Source organism: Hypomesus nipponensis, chromosome 3 (genome assembly GCF_054491055.1).
Source record: "Hypomesus nipponensis isolate SF chromosome 3, ASM5449105v1, whole genome shotgun sequence".
Classification (NCBI taxonomy): Eukaryota; Metazoa; Chordata; class Actinopteri; order Osmeriformes; family Osmeridae; genus Hypomesus; species Hypomesus nipponensis.
In genome coordinates, this window is record NC_140363.1 from 1345843 (window position 1) to 1367664 (window position 21822).

Genomic DNA, 21822 nt, shown 5'->3' on the forward strand with positions numbered 1-21822 from the left:
CTACTCTGACATAATTCATTTTTTGTTCTGAATTTCTGCAGCAAAAGAAACAAAATGCATGCATTTACTAAACCCAACAAAACAAAAATGTAGAGGCTTCAAAAGAAACTACATTGCAAACACAATCTATAATCTATAAAATGTGAGACCTGACACATATACGTAAAAGAATGCAGTTTCTGTAATTCCATCTGATGTTAGTGTTTTTTATGACATTGTGCTATGATTGAACACATGTTCCTGTGAAAAGAGAACATGTGTTAGTGTTTGGTAGACATGGTGTCATGTTTAGTGTATTTTTGTGTTATGACAATTAATGTTTGAGTTTAGTTTACAATGTGTGATTTTGAGCATGAAATTAACTGTTTTGCCAATTGTGTGTGGTAGGTGTGTTGGTGCGTTAAGAGTTTAGAAAACTTGTTTAAGGTATTGAAAAAACTGTCACAGCGATTGTAAAAAACTGTTAGTGAATTGTGTGAATATTTTATGTATTGTTTAAGAGTAGCCAGAAATGTGTGTCATAACATACTCAATAAATCTGTTTTTGATGTATTTAAAGTGCTATGTGTCATTCATCCTGATTAAGGGGTTAGTTGTCCCAGATATATATATATATTTAGCAACTGTCCCAGACTTCGGGGGACCAGAAGTGGGTGAACGACCTGAACTTGTTCTTCAACAGGTTTGATCAGCCACCCGGCCCTCCCCCGGCCCAGTCACCCCAGCTGCTGCAGGTGCACCCCCAGAACACTGCCCTACCTCAACCTCCACAGCACTCAGGTCACAGACCCCCACTCCTCCAGCTTCTCCTGCCCCATCCCTTTCATCTCACCTCTTACCCCCACCCCCTCTCATTCTGTCAACACCCCCTACAACATCAAACACTCATCCCCCCCCCCCCTGCTGTGCTCCACTCTGTCCCTCTCCACAAACCAGGTGAGAAAAGAGGTCAGGAAGATCAAAGCCAGAAAGCCAGAAATGTATTGTCATTGGCAGAGGGATATTCCAGAATTGCTGAAATGTAATAGTTTTTCTCGATTGTTAACACACATTTTCTGAACGCATACCTCATACTTTCTACTCACAAATAAAAAACACACACACAATGGGCTAAACCCCTCACTTCTCCTGTGTGTGCCTTGTGAAAACAAAAGATTTTCTTCATGAAAATTGAGCCAAATACAGAGATTGTGTGTAGCGTTTTGAAAAAAGTGTGTTTTAGAACTGCAATTTGAATGTAAAGCAGGAATTGTGCTTGTAGCAGAATTGGTTCAGGGGGTTGGTGCATGAGTTACATGTTGTGGTCATTGTGTCTCAAGTACCAGTATTTGTGACTAAAATGTATTTGTGTGTAAACAATTGACAAAAAGTGTAATAGCACTGGTAGGCTACTTAGTTACTTTGCAAGAGTTCTAGGAATAAAGTATAGGAGGAATAGGAGAAAAAAAATCCAGAAGTCAGAATTTGAGAAACTTTGGTCGGTTTATTAAACCTGAAAGTATATATTTAGCAAATATATACATCTTAATTTTTTGTTTTTTTGTTTTGTTTTTTAACACCATGCAATGCACAAACACATAAATTAAAAACATAACTATATACAATACTTTACTATTTAGACATAACTATTATATACAGTATTATACAATTTAAGGAACTTTGGTCACTTTATTAAACCTGAAAGTATATATTTAGCAAATATATACATTTATCTTTTTTTTGTTTGTTTAATTTTTTAGAACACCATGCAATGCACAAACACAGAAATTAAAATATCAATATCAACTATATACAATACTTAACTATTTACACATAACTATTATATACAGTATTCTACCATTTATTTACCACTGGCAAGACTGGTCAACTGGTCTTTCCACTCTGCCAGGGTGAGTCCTGAGGCTGGACAGTACCACCGCCCCTTCAGCTGGGTGTGACCAGTACTTTTGTTTTTTCCCTGCCCACACTGCTTGCAAATGTACTGGTAGGTATCCCTGAACTTCTTCCGTGGAGGTTCACCCCTAGCCATCAGTTCCTCGTTCTCCTGGGCAGCTTTTTTTGTCTCCACGTACGTTGCCTTGGCTGGACAAAGGTGCCAGGTGGTGGAGGGGCCAGGGACTGTGGATGGTCAGCAGATGGCTGGAAGGGGGGAGGTGGCTGGAAGGGTGGAGGTGGCTGGTACGAGGGCCAGGCAGGAAATGGTGGTGGTGGCGGCAGGTGACCCTGCTGGTACGAGGGCCAGGCAGGATATGGTGGTGGTGGCAGGTGACCCTGCTGGTACAAGCCCCAGGCAGGAGAAGGTGGTGGTGGCAGGTAATCCTCCTGGTACGAGCCCCAGGCAGGAGATGGTGGTGGTGGTGGTGGCAGGTGACCCTGCTGGTACGAGGGCCAGGCAGGAGATGGTGGTGGCAGGTAACCCTGCTGATACGAGCCCCAGGCAGGAGATGGTGGTGGTGGCGGCAGCAGGTTACCATGCTCGAACGAGGCCGAGCCAGCAGAACCAGGCCATACATATGACCCAGGCTGGTAGTGCTGTGCCAGGGCAGATCGAACACTATGCCGAGGGCGTATCACTGCCTCACCCTCCCGGTTTTCTGGCTCCTCAAACTCCATGACCTCATGCCCATGCTGCACAGGAGCACCTGGAAGAGTCTGGGCTTCAGGGAGTGAGTCCTTGGCCAGTTCAAACCGTTTGGGGAGTACGGTGCCCTGCAGCAGCATGTCCCTGTCCTTCCTCTTATCCCTCCTAAGCAGCCTAAAAAACAAAAATGCATACAGTAGCTTCAGTTAGTTATTTCATACATAGTAGCCTATCCTCCTATGTTTAGTATTTTCTAACAAGCAAGCAGGTGAAAGTTTTTCTTGCAGTTTAATAATATAATGTCATCATTGTATAGGAAAGGTACAAACGTAAAAAACAAGACTCACCAAGAAGAGACTGTTGTGTTGTTAACTGGTATCAGAACCACGTTGGTCTTCTCCAGAACAACCCTGCTGTCCTCCAGCAGCTGTTTCAGATGGCTGTAGGCCACCACAATGGACTGCGGGATGGGCAGAGTTCTACTCCTTGTGTCCTTGGGCCTGTTTCGTGCTTGCTGAAACTCTTTTAAAAGTCTCAGGCAAACACATTCGCTGACCCTGTGGACTTCGGGGTCCTGGGCTGCCTGCCCGTGAGTCATGAACAGTCTGCGGGAAAGAAGGATGATATGGTCCGGACTTTAAACAAGGCTGTAAACTAAGAAAAATGGTAATAGCAACCATATCAATGTCACCTGTGAACAGCCCAATTTGCCCCCCACAAACTAATATAATCACAAAATAATATTTGAAATTCACCATAAGTTTTTCAATCTTGGTTTGATGCAGTACAGCCTACTGATTCAATGATTTGTAATGAACCGAAATGATTATGAATTGTGTCAAATCACCTCTCTGCCGCCTGCTGTCCAGGAGCAGAGCCACTCGGCTTCCTGGGCGCTCTCCAAGGTCCTGCCACGGTCTTCTTCCTTGCTTTCTGGCCGAACCTCACAGGTTCCTTGTCCATAGCAGGAAGAGCCATGTAAAGATGGACGATGTCAGCCTCCTCTTTTGCCGACAAGGCAGTGATGGTTCGGTTCAGGCCAACCAGGTAGGCTGCCAGGTCATCAACCGCATCCCAGCCCAAGACACCTCTGGAGTCACATCGGCTCTTCTGAAAAGTGATAATCATGAAAAAAACATGTAAATAAATGTGTCAATTTCTTTGAACTATTTGAGCAATGTTGACCTTTTTTCTCTCTCCATAAAACGTAATACTTGACGTTTTACTTGACAAACGTATGATACTTGTGGCATATCATTAGCGAACTTGTTACATATCTTGTTTTTAAGAAAGGTGTTACATTACCTGGTCTGATGTGCTGTCTTGTGTGTCGTCTTCCTCCACAATGATGTCCTCATCCAGGGATCTGGGTCCACTGTCACCCTCCAGTGTCACCTGGGCTTCCACAGCACATATTGGGGGATCAGGATCACCTTCCCTAAGGTCAGCTACCTGGCACACCGTGACGTCGGGTTCACCCCCGTCGTCCTCGAGCTCCTCTGTGGAGATCTCTGGCAGCTGCTGTGGAACCAGCAGGTCGCCTCTATTAGACTGGGCCAACAGGTACTCCACTGCAATGCGCTCGCCTGTAACACAGTGTTTAAACACAGAGTTAAAGAAGAGGAAAGGACACAAACACAGACACATCTCCTCCATGTACAGCACGATCTTCACTCCCACTCCCATGTCCTCTGAGGAGGGCTGGGGGTGGCAGAGAAAAGAAAAGTGGGAGAGGAAGTAATACTCAAATGGTCAGTGCTGATCTGAGAGCTATCTTACCAGTAGGTTTTCCAGGTGGGGTGAATTCTGGAACCAGAGAACAACCAAGGACCCGCTGGCTCATGCTGTTTAGGTGAGACATCAAGCGAACATCAAATGTCCTCAGGGTTGATGCCCCCACCACAGCTACAGCTTCCTTTGCCCGGTTCATGTTCCACCTTGATACCCCCTCCAGCATGTACATTTGTGCGTGCAATGCATTGCATCGAAAGCCTAAGAAACAAAATACTCAGGTTAGGTCAACCATTAATATGAAGTCAATAGATATTAACACCTATTAAATACAAAGTGACAGTTACATTGTTATTTGAATAATTCAAGTGCATACTATGTCATAACACCAACTTTTTTTTTAACAGCATACGGCAAGTTAACATTTTAAATTTACCTGGAACAAAAGCACACTGGTGGCGGTGAAAACTCTCGAGGGAGGAGGACCCCCTCCCACACCTGAGGACGTCAAGGACTTTGCCACCCTTCTGCAGTGTCCCTGTCTTGGTGTACAACTCCACCCCTGCAGGGTCCTGGATGCACTCCAGGTGCTTCTGCTGCACCTCCCACACATGGTGCATGCTGTCAGGGTTCACCAGACGCAGCCCCGTGGTGTCAGTCAGCTCCCACATCGATTCGAGCAGCCCCAAAATCATGACCCGGATCTCCTCCACGGCACGGGTCCTCCGCCTGCAGTGCTTTGCCATTTCACCAGTGCTGATACTGGCCAAGAGCAGTGCCTCAGTGGGAGCATTTCCGCCATGGCTGCTCTTCCACTCCCCTTTCTTGGCCTCCTTAAGCCGCTGCACATCCTCCTGATCCCACTCAAAGATACAGGCAGAAAGTTTGGAGCAAAAGGTACCGTAGAGAGGGTGGTGCTCAGTAGTGAGGCCGCAGTTAAACCTTCGCATGAAGTGGAAGACGTCTAAACGGACGACCAACTTCCATGGTCGAAAGAGTCTCAGCACTGACGACACACCTGTGAAAGACAAACATTGATTATTACAGATGTGATCATCTATTTTTTGTGTAATAATTTTTTTTTACATCATAATTAACTTAAGTTAATTACATACTGTAATCTGCAATGTATATTTCATAAAGTAACAATTTCAGCATCCCACCTGACTGGCTGCAGCAGTCCCGGTCAACATAGATAGCCTCAGGCTCAGCTTGTCCAGCATTCTCATAACGTGTGACGATGCCCTGGCACAACTCTTCCAGCCCTGCACCTTCACCTGTCGTCAGAACACTGTTCAGAACCTGGCCAAGCTCGTTGCCGATGTTGGACATCCATGCAGCGGTGTCCCCTATACTGCCAGCCAGCTTCTTGGTGATCTGAAAAACAAACAAAAACAGAACTTTCAAAAAAACCGCTACAAGCTTACTAAAATTAATACTATTTCATCATTAGGATGACAAAGTAAACAATTTATATCCATTCCAATTGGTTAACATCAGAGTAAATAAAAGTAATGCTAAAACCCTCACCTTCTTTGTAGAGTCCATCTTCAGAATTCTACCATAGGTAGAGGTGATCACCCCCTTCATCTCTTCCAGGTGGCTGAGGATGTCGTTAGAGTGGACCGTCTCAAACCACTGGGCAAGTGGAAGGGGCCTGAAGGGTGGAGGAGGAAGATGGACAGCTGCAGAAGAGACGAAGGTAGCCATCTTCAAATGAAGCTCACAGTCAGACAGGTAGCGGATGGTCTGACGTGCCCACTCCTCACTGTGTGCTTCCTCTACTGCAGACTGGAGGTAGGAGGAACTGTTCCCACTGGTCCTTGGCTTCAGGAAAGTCATACACTTCCTATCCAGGGCTAGCTGTGTAGTGAGGACAGCGGGAAAGAGGCTCCTATGTGCCACATCCAGTTGAGCAAGGATTTCCTGGCTCCATGGGCAGACCGGCAGCATACACTTGCTGCAACGTGGATAGTCCCCTCCCACCAGGTAGTAGCGAGTATCCACATCTATCACCTCCCTCACCTTTGGGTAGATCCCGGAGTGGTGCATTTTCCGGTCACACCGCGTACATTTCAGAGGAATCCCCCACATCCTCATTGGTGCCCAGAGGAACATCCTCTGCCGGAAGTGCCACCCGGGCTCGGGAGGAGACGGTTTGTGCTGCAGTGGTGGATGAAACCAGCACGCATCCATTTTCTGCCTCAGCTGACCTGTAGGCTCATAGAGGACCTTGGCAATCCACACCCGATCTGCTGGCTGTATAACCTTTTTGAATTGATTGGGGAGAAAAGCTTCCCAATCAATGGAAGCTGGCCTAAGTGGAGTTTGAGGAGTGTGGCGTGGCGTGCTGGAGCAACCTGTTGGAGGAGGGAGCAGAGATGTAGTTGTCGGCGGAGATGGTGTGGGCCTTTGACACGGTGTGGCCGTTAGCCTTGGAGATGCTGTGGGCCTTGGAGATGGCGTGGGCCTTGGAGACGGTGTGGGCCTTGGAGACGGTGTGGCCGTTAGCCTTGGAGATGCTGTGGGCCTTGGAGATGGTGTGGCCGTTAGCCTTGGAGATGGTGTGGGCCTTGGAGATGGTGTGGGCCTTGGAGATGGTGTGGGCCTTGGAGATGGTGTGGCCGTTAGCCTTGGAGATGGTGTGGGCCTTGGAGATAGTGTGGGCCTTGGAGATGGTGTGGCCGTTAGCCTTGGAGATGGTGTGGGCCTTAGAGATGGTGTGGGCCTTGGAGATGGTGTGGTGGAGCTACCTGTTGAAGTTGGCGATGGAGGTTGAGCCAACCAGGATAAATAATGGAACTGTTCTATATGCTCCAACAGGCCAACAGAACCTTGGACCTTGGCCCCACAGGTGTCACATGTCTCCTCTACATGGCGGTCAGAAAGGTGCATGGAGAATTGTTCTGCCTCCACAACCTGATTGCACTGACAACACTTTACTGTTCTGTCTGCACAGGAGCCTCCGCCTGCCTGCCTTGAGCCTTCTCCTGCCTGACTGGAGCCTTCTCCTGCCTGACTGGAGCCTTCTCCTGCCTGACTGGAGCCTTCTCCTGCCTGACTGGAGCCTTCTCCTGCCCCACAGGAGCCTCCTCCTGCCTGTCTGGAGCCTCCACCTGCCTCACAGGAGCCTTCTCCTGCCTGACTGGAGCCTTCTCCTGCCTGACTGGAGCCTCCACCTGCCTGTCTGGAGCCTTCTCCTGCCTCACAGGAGCCTCCACCTGCCTGCCTGGAGCCTTCTCCTGCCTGCCTGGAGCCTTCTCCTGCCTCAAAGGAGCCTCCACCTGCCTCTGATGCATCTGACTGAAGGGGGGAGGCAGGATTTCAAGTACAAGAGAGGCTCATAATAAATAATTTCACCAATGATCCTACACTGTTAGTTGTATCCAAATGTGTGCAAATAGGGTATGATCCAGCAAATAATCTACTTCATGCTACAGCAACTTGTCATCACTTAAATTAAATAAATCATCATATAACCTACCTTATGGAACCCACAAGAGCATTTTAGGTGTCTCCCGAACAGATCCACCTTGCTCTTGCTCTGCAGCGGGCAAGCATCGATACACTCCAGGGCTCTTTTCCATTTCTTACCACCGGGTCTTTTGCCTGTGGAAAACTGGTAGCTGCCCTGGGCATATTTTTGGCAGATGTCTCTCCAGTACGAGTCTGGCTTCCCCGTCTTGGTCATATCTGCAAACATGAGCTACGTTAGACTAAACGACCAAGTTCTCTGTTGTGATTACATTCTCAATCAATGTAGCATAGACGTACAGTTGTGATGGGTTGCTCTGGCTATTGTACAGTAATACCAGGATCATCCCATTTTATAAAATTAATACTTCCATATGCTTGTACTCCAACACATCAACTTAATTTTGTTATGTCAACAACCTGGTCAACGTATCATCAATGTAGTCATATTTTGTTCTGCTGTCTCTACTGTACTTCTGAGGTCAAATTAAAGTCAGCGGGAAAGTTGCATCTCACAGAGGGGACTGTACTATGGGGGCAATGAGTCTACATCGACAATTTAAATACCAGGACCGACATAAAAACATGTATTCGTACGTCCATAGAATAATTTGCATGTACATATCGCTGTTCTTTTTTTTGTTACGCTGACAAAGACCAAGTAACTACTCAATTTAGCATTGATGTACTGTACAGTCGTACAGTAGCTACATTTACTGTACGCGTACTGTACCACTACGTTCTCTGAGGTAAATTCAGCGGGAAAGTTAAATTTCACAGAGGGGACTGTACTATGGGGGCAGTGAGTCGACATCGACAATTTAAATACCAGGACTGAAATAAAAACATGTAGATATACAAATCATACGCCCATACAATCATTTGCCTGTACATATCGATATTTTTTTTTTTTGTTACGCTGAAAAAGACCAACTACTTAGCATCGATGTACAGTCGTGATCGTTTGGGTACAGTAGTAGTGTATAATACCGGGACCGACATAAAAACATGTATTCAAATCGTAAATCCATAGAATAATTTGCCTGTACATATCGATATTCTTTTTTTTGTTACGCTGACAAAGACCAAGTAGGTTACTCAATTTAGCATGGATGTACAGTAACCTACATCTACTGTACGCGTACTGTACCACGTTCTCTGAGGTAAATTCAGCGGAAAAGTTACATACAATAAGAATACGTTTACTATCTACATCGGTCAATCAACATATTACATATATACAACATATTATACATATAATTTGCATTTACATACCTATTTTTCTGTTGCTCTTTTCTTTCGTATGTCTTAAATAATGTTCTATGCAGTACTGGCTCTTTCACTCAGTGCGCTGATAGTCTTCTGCAGTTTTACGTCACGTCAACGTCACCCCAAGACCCACCTCTGTTCAGAATGGTTCGAAATGTGTTAGGAATGAGCAGTTGTTCGGAATATTTTCCAGATGTTCGGAATTTTTTACTAATGTGGTTCGGATATTGTTAAGATGTATTTGCAGTCCAATTCTTGGCGGGTACGGCCACCTCATCGTTTGCAGATCTGGGCCCACGGCAGTGAAAGAACCTTCCATTTCACAAAACATGGAGAAAAGCAGGTGACGACAGGCACAATTGTGAAGGAACATTATCAGGAGCTGAGGAAGGATTCAAAGAGTTGTTGGAAAGGCAGTGGAGGAGGCGGACACTAAAAAGGAGCAGTAACAGTTCAGGGACGGAAGAATTTCAATTTCATGAGGCGGACATGTCATAAAGATGACACGCCGACGAGGATGAGATTCGAACTCATGTGTGCAGAGCACAACGGATTAGCAGTCCATCGCCTTAACCACTCGGCCAAAAATGGGGCAAAAGGGACTGCTAGCGGGGGGCAAAAGGAAAAAAGAGGGGGGAAGGGGGGGAAAGAGAAAAAACGGAAAGAGAAAAGGAGAAAAACAAACAAATTGTCATGTTTTTTTCTCCACTCACATCCCCTTTAAAGTTCTTTTCACACACATGTGCGCTCATTTTCATCACTTTTATCAACAACATTGACACGTCGTCTCCTGCGGGATTCGATCCGACGAGGCTGTGCACCGTGTCAGCAATCACCATCACCATGCAATAACATTATTTTTATTTCTCGTATCACGTGTATATTGCTCGTATTACAGTTTTTTACAATGGCTATGACACTTTTGTCAATACCTTTAACAAGTTTCCTAAACTCTTGACACAGTTAGCACAACATCCACCTGTGTTGGCTATACAATTAACACATTTTGTATTGCTTTGACACAAAATGCATAGAGTAAACACACATTTTAAATGCTTGAACTTCTTTTACACACAAGCTCAACCAAGACCAAAACAATCGATTTTTACGGACCAATTTACCAATGCTTTAACACTGTATGTCAGAACAGATAACACTATGTTCAAAACCTAATTTATTGGCTAAAGTCAAAGTGAACAGCTGTTCTTATTGTGAATTGAAACACAAATATATCCCCTGTATTTTATGTATTCCATTGCTACTGGGAAAAAGCTGGTTGAAGTTATGCAAATACTCTGAATTACAGTTGATTCCGAACTAGGAAACACTATGGTGTTGAGGTTCTTTCAATCGCATGACTATATGGTATATATACTGCAAAGTGGAGCTCTTTGTGCTGATCTTGTGTGGAAAAAAAACAATATGGAGCAATACGAAGAAAGTAAGAATACAGTAATACCTGCACGAAGGAGAGGAACACAATAACCAGGACAAAGGAGAGGAGTGGGACAAGGACAAGGGAGAGGAGATAGAATGTGTGGTGGCACTCAGAGAAGTGCCAGAGCTAGGGTAATACTGTAAATGGCAGCAAAATTGCATATTTCTCGCAGTAATGTCCTGTTGAAAAGGAAGCCTTTACTGCAGCAATTATGTTTCTGTCTTCTTTTTTTCAATACAGTAACTGTACATTCTATAAAGCTACTCTGACATAATTCATTTTTTGTTCTGAATTTCTGCAGCAAAAGAAACAAAATGCATGCATTTACTAAACCCAACAAAACAAAAATGTAGAGGCTTCAAAAGAAACTACATTGCAAACACAATCTATAATCTATAAAATGTGAGACCTGACACATATACGTAAAAGAATGCAGTTTCTGTAATTCCATCTGATGTTAGTGTTTTTTATGACATTGTGCTATGATTGAACACATGTTCCTGTGAAAAGAGAACATGTGTTAGTGTTTGGTAGACATGGTGTCATGTTTAGTGTATTTTTGTGTTATGACAATTAATGTTTGAGTTTAGTTTACAATGTGTGATTTTGAGCATGAAATTAACTGTTTTGCCAATTGTGTGTGGTAGGTGTGTTGGTGCGTTAAGAGTTTAGAAAACTTGTTTAAGGTATTGAAAAAACTGTCACAGCGATTGTAAAAAACTGTTAGTGAATTGTGTGAATATTTTATGTATTGTTTAAGAGTAGCCAGAAATGTGTGTCATAACATACTCAATAAATCTGTTTTTGATGTATTTAAAGTGCTATGTGTCATTCATCCTGATTAAGGGGTTAGTTGTCCCAGATATATATATATATTTAGCAACTGTCCCAGACTTCGGGGGACCAGAAGTGGGTGAACGACCTGAACTTGTTCTTCAACAGGTTTGATCAGCCACCCGGCCCTCCCCCGGCCCAGTCACCCCAGCTGCTGCAGGTGCACCCCCAGAACACTGCCCTACCTCAACCTCCACAGCACTCAGGTCACAGACCCCCACTCCTCCAGCTTCTCCTGCCCCATCCCTTTCATCTCACCTCTTACCCCCACCCCCTCTCATTCTGTCAACACCCCCTACAACATCAAACACTCATCCCCCCCCCCCCCCCCTGCTGTGCTCCACTCTGTCCCTCTCCACAAACCAGGTGAGAAAAGAGGTCAGGAAGATCAAAGCCAGAAAGCCAGAAATGTATTGTCATTGGCAGAGGGATATTCCAGAATTGCTGAAATGTAATAGTTTTTCTCGATTGTTAACACACATTTTCTGAACGCATACCTCATACTTTCTACTCACAAATAAAAAACACACACACAATGGGCTAAACCCCTCACTTCTCCTGTGTGTGCCTTGTGAAAACAAAAGATTTTCTTCATGAAAATTGAGCCAAATACAGAGATTGTGTGTAGCGTTTTGAAAAAAGTGTGTTTTAGAACTGCAATTTGAATGTAAAGCAGGAATTGTGCTTGTAGCAGAATTGGTTCAGGGGGTTGGTGCATGAGTTACATGTTGTGGTCATTGTGTCTCAAGTACCAGTATTTGTGACTAAAATGTATTTGTGTGTAAACAATTGACAAAAAGTGTAATAGCACTGGTAGGCTACTTAGTTACTTTGCAAGAGTTCTAGGAATAAAGTATAGGAGGAATAGGAGAAAAAAAATCCAGAAGTCAGAATTTGAGAAACTTTGGTCGGTTTATTAAACCTGAAAGTATATATTTAGCAAATATATACATCTTAATTTTTTGTTTTTTTGTTTTGTTTTTTAACACCATGCAATGCACAAACACATAAATTAAAAACATAACTATATACAATACTTTACTATTTAGACATAACTATTATATACAGTATTATACAATTTAAGGAACTTTGGTCACTTTATTAAACCTGAAAGTATATATTTAGCAAATATATACATTTATCTTTTTTTTGTTTGTTTAATTTTTTAGAACACCATGCAATGCACAAACACAGAAATTAAAATATCAATATCAACTATATACAATACTTAACTATTTACACATAACTATTATATACAGTATTCTACCATTTATTTACCACTGGCAAGACTGGTCAACTGGTCTTTCCACTCTGCCAGGGTGAGTCCTGAGGCTGGACAGTACCACCGCCCCTTCAGCTGGGTGTGACCAGTACTTTTGTTTTTTCCCTGCCCACACTGCTTGCAAATGTACTGGTAGGTATCCCTGAACTTCTTCCGTGGAGGTTCACCCCTAGCCATCAGTTCCTCGTTCTCCTGGGCAGCTTTTTTTGTCTCCACGTACGTTGCCTTGGCTGGACAAAGGTGCCAGGTGGTGGAGGGGCCAGGGACTGTGGATGGTCAGCAGATGGCTGGAAGGGGGGAGGTGGCTGGAAGGGTGGAGGTGGCTGGTACGAGGGCCAGGCAGGAAATGGTGGTGGTGGCGGCAGGTGACCCTGCTGGTACGAGGGCCAGGCAGGATATGGTGGTGGTGGCAGGTGACCCTGCTGGTACAAGCCCCAGGCAGGAGAAGGTGGTGGTGGCAGGTAATCCTCCTGGTACGAGCCCCAGGCAGGAGATGGTGGTGGTGGTGGTGGCAGGTGACCCTGCTGGTACGAGGGCCAGGCAGGAGATGGTGGTGGCAGGTAACCCTGCTGATACGAGCCCCAGGCAGGAGATGGTGGTGGTGGCGGCAGCAGGTTACCATGCTCGAACGAGGCCGAGCCAGCAGAACCAGGCCATACATATGACCCAGGCTGGTAGTGCTGTGCCAGGGCAGATCGAACACTATGCCGAGGGCGTATCACTGCCTCACCCTCCCGGTTTTCTGGCTCCTCAAACTCCATGACCTCATGCCCATGCTGCACAGGAGCACCTGGAAGAGTCTGGGCTTCAGGGAGTGAGTCCTTGGCCAGTTCAAACCGTTTGGGGAGTACGGTGCCCTGCAGCAGCATGTCCCTGTCCTTCCTCTTATCCCTCCTAAGCAGCCTAAAAAACAAAAATGCATACAGTAGCTTCAGTTAGTTATTTCATACATAGTAGCCTATCCTCCTATGTTTAGTATTTTCTAACAAGCAAGCAGGTGAAAGTTTTTCTTGCAGTTTAATAATATAATGTCATCATTGTATAGGAAAGGTACAAACGTAAAAAACAAGACTCACCAAGAAGAGACTGTTGTGTTGTTAACTGGTATCAGAACCACGTTGGTCTTCTCCAGAACAACCCTGCTGTCCTCCAGCAGCTGTTTCAGATGGCTGTAGGCCACCACAATGGACTGCGGGATGGGCAGAGTTCTACTCCTTGTGTCCTTGGGCCTGTTTCGTGCTTGCTGAAACTCTTTTAAAAGTCTCAGGCAAACACATTCGCTGACCCTGTGGACTTCGGGGTCCTGGGCTGCCTGCCCGTGAGTCATGAACAGTCTGCGGGAAAGAAGGATGATATGGTCCGGACTTTAAACAAGGCTGTAAACTAAGAAAAATGGTAATAGCAACCATATCAATGTCACCTGTGAACAGCCCAATTTGCCCCCCACAAACTAATATAATCACAAAATAATATTTGAAATTCACCATAAGTTTTTCAATCTTGGTTTGATGCAGTACAGCCTACTGATTCAATGATTTGTAATGAACCGAAATGATTATGAATTGTGTCAAATCACCTCTCTGCCGCCTGCTGTCCAGGAGCAGAGCCACTCGGCTTCCTGGGCGCTCTCCAAGGTCCTGCCACGGTCTTCTTCCTTGCTTTCTGGCCGAACCTCACAGGTTCCTTGTCCATAGCAGGAAGAGCCATGTAAAGATGGACGATGTCAGCCTCCTCTTTTGCCGACAAGGCAGTGATGGTTCGGTTCAGGCCAACCAGGTAGGCTGCCAGGTCATCAACCGCATCCCAGCCCAAGACACCTCTGGAGTCACATCGGCTCTTCTGAAAAGTGATAATCATGAAAAAAACATGTAAATAAATGTGTCAATTTCTTTGAACTATTTGAGCAATGTTGACCTTTTTTCTCTCTCCATAAAACGTAATACTTGACGTTTTACTTGACAAACGTATGATACTTGTGGCATATCATTAGCGAACTTGTTACATATCTTGTTTTTAAGAAAGGTGTTACATTACCTGGTCTGATGTGCTGTCTTGTGTGTCGTCTTCCTCCACAATGATGTCCTCATCCAGGGATCTGGGTCCACTGTCACCCTCCAGTGTCACCTGGGCTTCCACAGCACATATTGGGGGATCAGGATCACCTTCCCTAAGGTCAGCTACCTGGCACACCGTGACGTCGGGTTCACCCCCGTCGTCCTCGAGCTCCTCTGTGGAGATCTCTGGCAGCTGCTGTGGAACCAGCAGGTCGCCTCTATTAGACTGGGCCAACAGGTACTCCACTGCAATGCGCTCGCCTGTAACACAGTGTTTAAACACAGAGTTAAAGAAGAGGAAAGGACACAAACACAGACACATCTCCTCCATGTACAGCACGATCTTCACTCCCACTCCCATGTCCTCTGAGGAGGGCTGGGGGTGGCAGAGAAAAGAAAAGTGGGAGAGGAAGTAATACTCAAATGGTCAGTGCTGATCTGAGAGCTATCTTACCAGTAGGTTTTCCAGGTGGGGTGAATTCTGGAACCAGAGAACAACCAAGGACCCGCTGGCTCATGCTGTTTAGGTGAGACATCAAGCGAACATCAAATGTCCTCAGGGTTGATGCCCCCACCACAGCTACAGCTTCCTTTGCCCGGTTCATGTTCCACCTTGATACCCCCTCCAGCATGTACATTTGTGCGTGCAATGCATTGCATCGAAAGCCTAAGAAACAAAATACTCAGGTTAGGTCAACCATTAATATGAAGTCAATAGATATTAACACCTATTAAATACAAAGTGACAGTTACATTGTTATTTGAATAATTCAAGTGCATACTATGTCATAACACCAACTTTTTTTTTAACAGCATACGGCAAGTTAACATTTTAAATTTACCTGGAACAAAAGCACACTGGTGGCGGTGAAAACTCTCGAGGGAGGAGGACCCCCTCCCACACCTGAGGACGTCAAGGACTTTGCCACCCTTCTGCAGTGTCCCTGTCTTGGTGTACAACTCCACCCCTGCAGGGTCCTGGATGCACTCCAGGTGCTTCTGCTGCACCTCCCACACATGGTGCATGCTGTCAGGGTTCACCAGACGCAGCCCCGTGGTGTCAGTCAGCTCCCACATCGATTCGAGCAGCCCCAAAATCATGACCCGGATCTCCTCCACGGCACGGGTCCTCCGCCTGCAGTGCTTTGCCATTTCACCAGTGCTGATACTGGCCAAGAGCAGTGCCTCAGTGGGAGCATTTCCGCCATGGCTGCTCTTCCACTCCCCTTTCTTGGCCTCCTTAAGCCGCTGCACATCCTCCTGATCCCACTCAAAGATACAGGCAGAAAGTTTGGAGCAAAAGGTACCGTAGAGAGGGTGGTGCTCAGTAGTGAGGCCGCAGTTAAACCTTCGCATGAAGTGGAAGACGTCTAAACGGACGACCAACTTCCATGGTCGAAAGAGTCTCAGCACTGACGACACACCTGTGAAAGACAAACATTGATTATTACAGATGTGATCATCTATTTTTTGTGTAATAATTTTTTTTTACATCATAATTAACTTAAGTTAATTACATACTGTAATCTGCAATGTATATTTCATAAAGTAACAATTTCAGCATCCCACCTGACTGGCTGCAGCAGTCCCGGTCAACATAGATAGCCTCAGGCTCAGCTTGTCCAGCATTCTCATAACGTGTGACGATGCCCTGGCACAACTCTTCCAGCCCTGCACCTTCACCTGTCGTCAGAACACTGTTCAGAACCTGGCCAAGCTCGTTGCCGATGTTGGACATCCATGCAGCGGTGTCCCCTATACTGCCAGCCAGCTTCTTGGTGATCTGAAAAACAAACAAAAACAGAACTTTCAAAAAAACCGCTACAAGCTTACTAAAATTAATACTATTTCATCATTAGGATGACAAAGTAAACAATTTATATCCATTCCAATTGGTTAACATCAGAGTAAATAAAAGTAATGCTAAAACCCTCACCTTCTTTGTAGAGTCCATCTTCAGAATTCTACCATAGGTAGAGGTGATCACCCCCTTCATCTCTTCCAGGTGGCTGAGGATGTCGTTAGAGTGGACCGTCTCAAACCACTGGGCAAGTGGAAGGGGCCTGAAGGGTGGAGGAGGAAGATGGACAGCTGCAGAAGAGACGAAGGTAGCCATCTTCAAATGAAGCTCACAGTCAGACAGGTAGCGGATGGTCTGACGTGCCCACTCCTCACTGTGTGCTTCCTCTACTGCAGACTGGAGGTAGGAGGAACTGTTCCCACTGGTCCTTGGCTTCAGGAAAGTCATACACTTCCTATCCAGGGCTAGCTGTGTAGTGAGGACAGCGGGAAAGAGGCTCCTATGTGCCACATCCAGTTGAGCAAGGATTTCCTGGCTCCATGGGCAGACCGGCAGCATACACTTGCTGCAACGTGGATAGTCCCCTCCCACCAGGTAGTAGCGAGTATCCACATCTATCACCTCCCTCACCTTTGGGTAGATCCCGGAGTGGTGCATTTTCCGGTCACACCGCGTACATTTCAGAGGAATCCCCCACATCCTCATTGGTGCCCAGAGGAACATCCTCTGCCGGAAGTGCCACCCGGGCTCGGGAGGAGACGGTTTGTGCTGCAGTGGTGGATGAAACCAGCACGCATCCATTTTCTGCCTCAGCTGACCTGTAGGCTCATAGAGGACCTTGGCAATCCACACCCGATCTGCTGGCTGTATAACCTTTTTGAATTGATTGGGGAGAAAAGCTTCCCAATCAATGGAAGCTGGCCTAAGTGGAGTTTGAGGAGTGTGGCGTGGCGTGCTGGAGCAACCTGTTGGAGGAGGGAGCAGAGATGTAGTTGTCGGCGGAGATGGTGTGGGCCTTTGACACGGTGTGGCCGTTAGCCTTGGAGATGCTGTGGGCCTTGGAGATGGCGTGGGCCTTGGAGACGGTGTGGGCCTTGGAGACGGTGTGGCCGTTAGCCTTGGAGATGCTGTGGGCCTTGGAGATGGTGTGGCCGTTAGCCTTGGAGATGGTGTGGGCCTTGGAGATGGTGTGGGCCTTGGAGATGGTGTGGGCCTTGGAGATGGTGTGGCCGTTAGCCTTGGAGATGGTGTGGGCCTTGGAGATAGTGTGGGCCTTGGAGATGGTGTGGCCGTTAGCCTTGGAGATGGTGTGGGCCTTAGAGATGGTGTGGGCCTTGGAGATGGTGTGGTGGAGCTACCTGTTGAAGTTGGCGATGGAGGTTGAGCCAACCAGGATAAATAATGGAACTGTTCTATATGCTCCAACAGGCCAACAGAACCTTGGACCTTGGCCCCACAGGTGTCACATGTCTCCTCTACATGGCGGTCAGAAAGGTGCATGGAGAATTGTTCTGCCTCCACAACCTGATTGCACTGACAACACTTTACTGTTCTGTCTGCACAGGAGCCTCCGCCTGCCTGCCTTGAGCCTTCTCCTGCCTGACTGGAGCCTTCTCCTGCCTGACTGGAGCCTTCTCCTGCCTGACTGGAGCCTTCTCCTGCCTGACTGGAGCCTTCTCCTGCCCCACAGGAGCCTCCTCCTGCCTGTCTGGAGCCTCCACCTGCCTCACAGGAGCCTTCTCCTGCCTGACTGGAGCCTTCTCCTGCCTGACTGGAGCCTCCACCTGCCTGTCTGGAGCCTTCTCCTGCCTCACAGGAGCCTCCACCTGCCTGCCTGGAGCCTTCTCCTGCCTGCCTGGAGCCTTCTCCTGCCTCAAAGGAGCCTCCACCTGCCTCTGATGCATCTGACTGAAGGGGGGAGGCAGGATTTCAAGTACAAGAGAGGCTCATAATAAATAATTTCACCAATGATCCTACACTGTTAGTTGTATCCAAATGTGTGCAAATAGGGTATGATCCAGCAAATAATCTACTTCATGCTACAGCAACTTGTCATCACTTAAATTAAATAAATCATCATATAACCTACCTTATGGAACCCACAAGAGCATTTTAGGTGTCTCCCGAACAGATCCACCTTGCTCTTGCTCTGCAGCGGGCAAGCATCGATACACTCCAGGGCTCTTTTCCATTTCTTACCACCGGGTCTTTTGCCTGTGGAAAACTGGTAGCTGCCCTGGGCATATTTTTGGCAGATGTCTCTCCAGTACGAGTCTGGCTTCCCCGTCTTGGTCATATCTGCAAACATGAGCTACGTTAGACTAAACGACCAAGTTCTCTGTTGTGATTACATTCTCAATCAATGTAGCATAGACGTACAGTTGTGATGGGTTGCTCTGGCTATTGTACAGTAATACCAGGATCATCCCATTTTATAAAATTAATACTTCCATATGCTTGTACTCCAACACATCAACTTAATTTTGTTATGTCAACAACCTGGTCAACGTATCATCAATGTAGTCATATTTTGTTCTGCTGTCTCTACTGTACTTCTGAGGTCAAATTAAAGTCAGCGGGAAAGTTGCATCTCACAGAGGGGACTGTACTATGGGGGCAATGAGTCTACATCGACAATTTAAATACCAGGACCGACATAAAAACATGTATTCGTACGTCCATAGAATAATTTGCATGTACATATCGCTGTTCTTTTTTTTGTTACGCTGACAAAGACCAAGTAACTACTCAATTTAGCATTGATGTACTGTACAGTCGTACAGTAGCTACATTTACTGTACGCGTACTGTACCACTACGTTCTCTGAGGTAAATTCAGCGGGAAAGTTAAATTTCACAGAGGGGACTGTACTATGGGGGCAGTAAGTCGACATCGACAATTTAAATACCAGGACTGACATAAAAACATGTAGCTATACAAATCATACGTCCATACAATCATTTGCCTGTACATATCGACATTATTTTTTTTGTTACGCTGAAAAAGACCAACTACTTGATTTAGCATCGATGTACAGTCGTGATCGTTTGGGTACAGTAGTAGTGTATAATACCAGGACCGACATAAAAACATGTATTCAAATCGTAAATCCATAGAATAATTTGCCTGTACATATCGATATTCTTTTTTTTGTTACGCTGACAAAGACCAAGTAGGTTACTCAATTTAGCATGGATGTACAGTAACCTACATCTACTGTACGCGTACTGTACCACTAGTACGTTCTCTGAGGTAAATTCAGCGGAAAAGTTACATACAATAAGAATACGTTTATCGAGACAGTTAATCTACATCGGTCAATCAACATATTACATATATACAACATATTATACATATAATTTGCATTTACATACCTATTTTTCTGTTGCTCTTTTCTTTCGTATGTCTTAAATAAATGTTCTATGCAGTACTGGCTCTTTCACTCAGTGCGCTGATAGTCTTCTGCAGTTTTACGTCACGTCAACGTCACCCCTAGACCCACCTCTGTTCAGAATGGTTCGAAATGTGTTAGGAATGAGCAGTTGTTCGGAATATTTTCCAGATGTTCGGAATTTTTTACTAATGTGGTTCGGATATTGTTAAGATGTATTTGCAGTCCAATTCTTGGCGGGTAGCGCCACAGAGCCCCCAGTGCTAAACCTGTTTGGATTCGCCATACCATACTTAGGGGTTTGAGTGCGCGAAGGAGCTGTACATGCAGATGTTCCACGAAAAGCTCAGTGTTGCTTGCAGTTCCAGAGCCCGGATAGCTCAGTCGGCAGAGCATCAGACTTTTAATCTGAGGGTCCAGGGTTCAAGTCCCTGTTCGGGCGAAAGGGTCCTCAAACCGTGTGGCAGCGCGGGATGAAGCGGGCCAAATTTGTCTCTCTTATGTACCTGACTTTGAGGGAACAACGGAAGCTTTTAATGGGAGGGTCCAGCATTCAAGTTCCTGGGTTAGCTGTGTGTTCAAACCACAGAGCGTGACTTGCGGCACGCAACCTTTGTCTCCGTTGCACCCCATGACTTTGAGACAAAGGATGCAAAATTGAGCTGACACCTGCGCCTAAAAAGGCGCCGCTGAGATTTGAACTCAGGATCTCCTGTTTACTAGACAGGCGCTTTGACCAACTAAGCCACGGCGCCTCGCTTTGTCAACAGAGACGAGCGCAACCTTCTGTTTCCTCTTCGAGTGGGTGCTTTAAGGTGGGGTCGACAGCATCTTCGCAAGCCACCTGAGAAGGTCATGCCCAAAATGGGGGATCGCATGCCTTCCTCGCAAATAAAACCTCCCACTCGCTCACCTTTTGACAGCTCCGTTGGCAGAGCGTAGGACTGCATTTTTCAGACGTTTTCCAGCTCCGACGGCGGAACAGCTCATTTGCCACACAGGCATGACCCACAACAGAGGCAAACAAGGACACGTTCGTCCCTGGGTGGGCTCGAACCACCATCCTTTCGGTTAACAGCCGAACGCGCTAGCCAATTGCGCCACAGAGACCCTGTCTTTGCAGAAACAGGACCGGAACATGGAAGGACCGGAAGATGGAAGGAAACGCTGGGAGACGAGTGCTCGGAGTCCCGTGAAGAAGAGGAGGAGCGGCCGCACAAATGACTCTTCCCGCGATCGGTCGACGGGAGCAAAAATCCGAACGACTCTGGTGGGACTCGAACCCACAACCTTTGAATGGCTTTTCCTCCCCCTGCCTAGAAGTCCAATGCGCTATCCATTGCGCCACAGAGCCCCCAGTGCTAAACCTGTTTGGATTCGCCATACCATACTTAGGGGTTTGAGTGCGCGAAGGAGCTGTACATGCAGATGTTCCACGAAAAGCTCAGTGTTGCTTGCAGTTCCAGAGCCCGGATAGCTCAGTCGGCAGAGCATCAGACTTTTAATCTGAGGGTCCAGGGTTCAAGTCCCTGTTCGGGCGAAAGGGTCCTCAAACCGTGTGGCAGCGCGGGATGAAGCGGGCCAAATTTGTCTCTCTTATGTACCTGACTTTGAGGGAACAACGGAAGCTTTTAATGGGAGGGTCCAGCATTCAAGTTCCTGGGTTAGCTGTGTGTTCAAACCACAGAGCGTGACTTGCGGCACGCAACCTTTGTCTCCGTTGCACCCCATGACTTTGAGACAAAGGATGCAAAATTGAGCTGACACCTGCGCCTAAAAAGGCGCCGCTGAGATTTGAACTCAGGATCTCCTGTTTACTAGACAGGCGCTTTGACCAACTAAGCCACGGCGCCTCGCTTTGTCAACAGAGACGAGCGCAACCTTCTGTTTCCTCTTCGAGTGGGTGCTTTAAGGTGGGGTCGACAGCATCTTCGCAAGCCACCTGAGAAGGTCATGCCCAAAATGGG

At 46.4% G+C, this 21822-nt stretch overlaps 2 protein-coding genes and 6 non-coding genes across 8 annotated transcripts; 2 read left to right on the forward strand and 6 right to left on the reverse strand.

Moving 5' to 3' along the window:
• Positions 1-1455: 1455 nt before the first annotated feature.
• LOC146298816 (uncharacterized) lies at positions 1456-9096 on the reverse strand. The gene is made up of 10 exons (XM_084683558.1): positions 9062-9096; positions 7797-8005; positions 5843-7615; positions 5476-5689; positions 4749-5330; positions 4361-4573; positions 3887-4167; positions 3429-3691; positions 2929-3186; positions 1456-2755 (listed from the first exon to the last, which is right to left on the reverse strand). Exons 2-10 carry the CDS (start codon positions 8001-8003, stop codon positions 2029-2031), a joined length of 4518 nt encoding a protein of 1505 aa, XP_084539684.1. The 5' UTR covers positions 8004-8005; positions 9062-9096; the 3' UTR covers positions 1456-2028.
• A 3789-nt stretch (positions 9097-12885) lies between these two features.
• On the reverse strand, positions 12886-20031 carry LOC146298817 (uncharacterized). Its single transcript, XM_084682977.1, has 11 exons — positions 19839-20031; positions 18554-18762; positions 16600-18372; positions 16233-16446; positions 15506-16087; positions 15118-15330; positions 14644-14924; positions 14186-14448; positions 13686-13943; positions 13175-13512; positions 12886-12896 (listed from the first exon to the last, which is right to left on the reverse strand). Exons 2-11 carry the CDS (start codon positions 18758-18760, stop codon positions 12886-12888), a joined length of 4140 nt encoding a protein of 1379 aa, XP_084539103.1. The 5' UTR covers positions 18761-18762; positions 19839-20031.
• Positions 20032-20224: 193 nt separating this feature from the next.
• trnak-uuu (transfer RNA lysine (anticodon UUU)) lies at positions 20225-20297 on the forward strand. Its single transcript has one exon. It is a non-coding gene; the product is annotated as a tRNA-Lys (tRNA).
• A 239-nt stretch (positions 20298-20536) lies between these two features.
• trnat-agu (transfer RNA threonine (anticodon AGU)) lies at positions 20537-20610 on the reverse strand. Its single transcript has one exon. It is a non-coding gene; the product is annotated as a tRNA-Thr (tRNA).
• Positions 20611-20891: 281 nt separating this feature from the next.
• On the reverse strand, positions 20892-20965 carry trnan-guu (transfer RNA asparagine (anticodon GUU)). Its single transcript has one exon. It is a non-coding gene; the product is annotated as a tRNA-Asn (tRNA).
• Positions 20966-21117: 152 nt separating this feature from the next.
• trnar-ucu (transfer RNA arginine (anticodon UCU)) lies at positions 21118-21209 on the reverse strand. The gene is given in 2 exon segments: positions 21118-21153; positions 21173-21209. It is a non-coding gene; the product is annotated as a tRNA-Arg (tRNA).
• Positions 21210-21322: 113 nt separating this feature from the next.
• Positions 21323-21395, forward strand: trnak-uuu (transfer RNA lysine (anticodon UUU)). The gene has a single exon. It is a non-coding gene; the product is annotated as a tRNA-Lys (tRNA).
• A 239-nt stretch (positions 21396-21634) lies between these two features.
• Positions 21635-21708, reverse strand: trnat-agu (transfer RNA threonine (anticodon AGU)). Its single transcript has one exon. It is a non-coding gene; the product is annotated as a tRNA-Thr (tRNA).
• Positions 21709-21822: the final 114 nt, after the last annotated feature.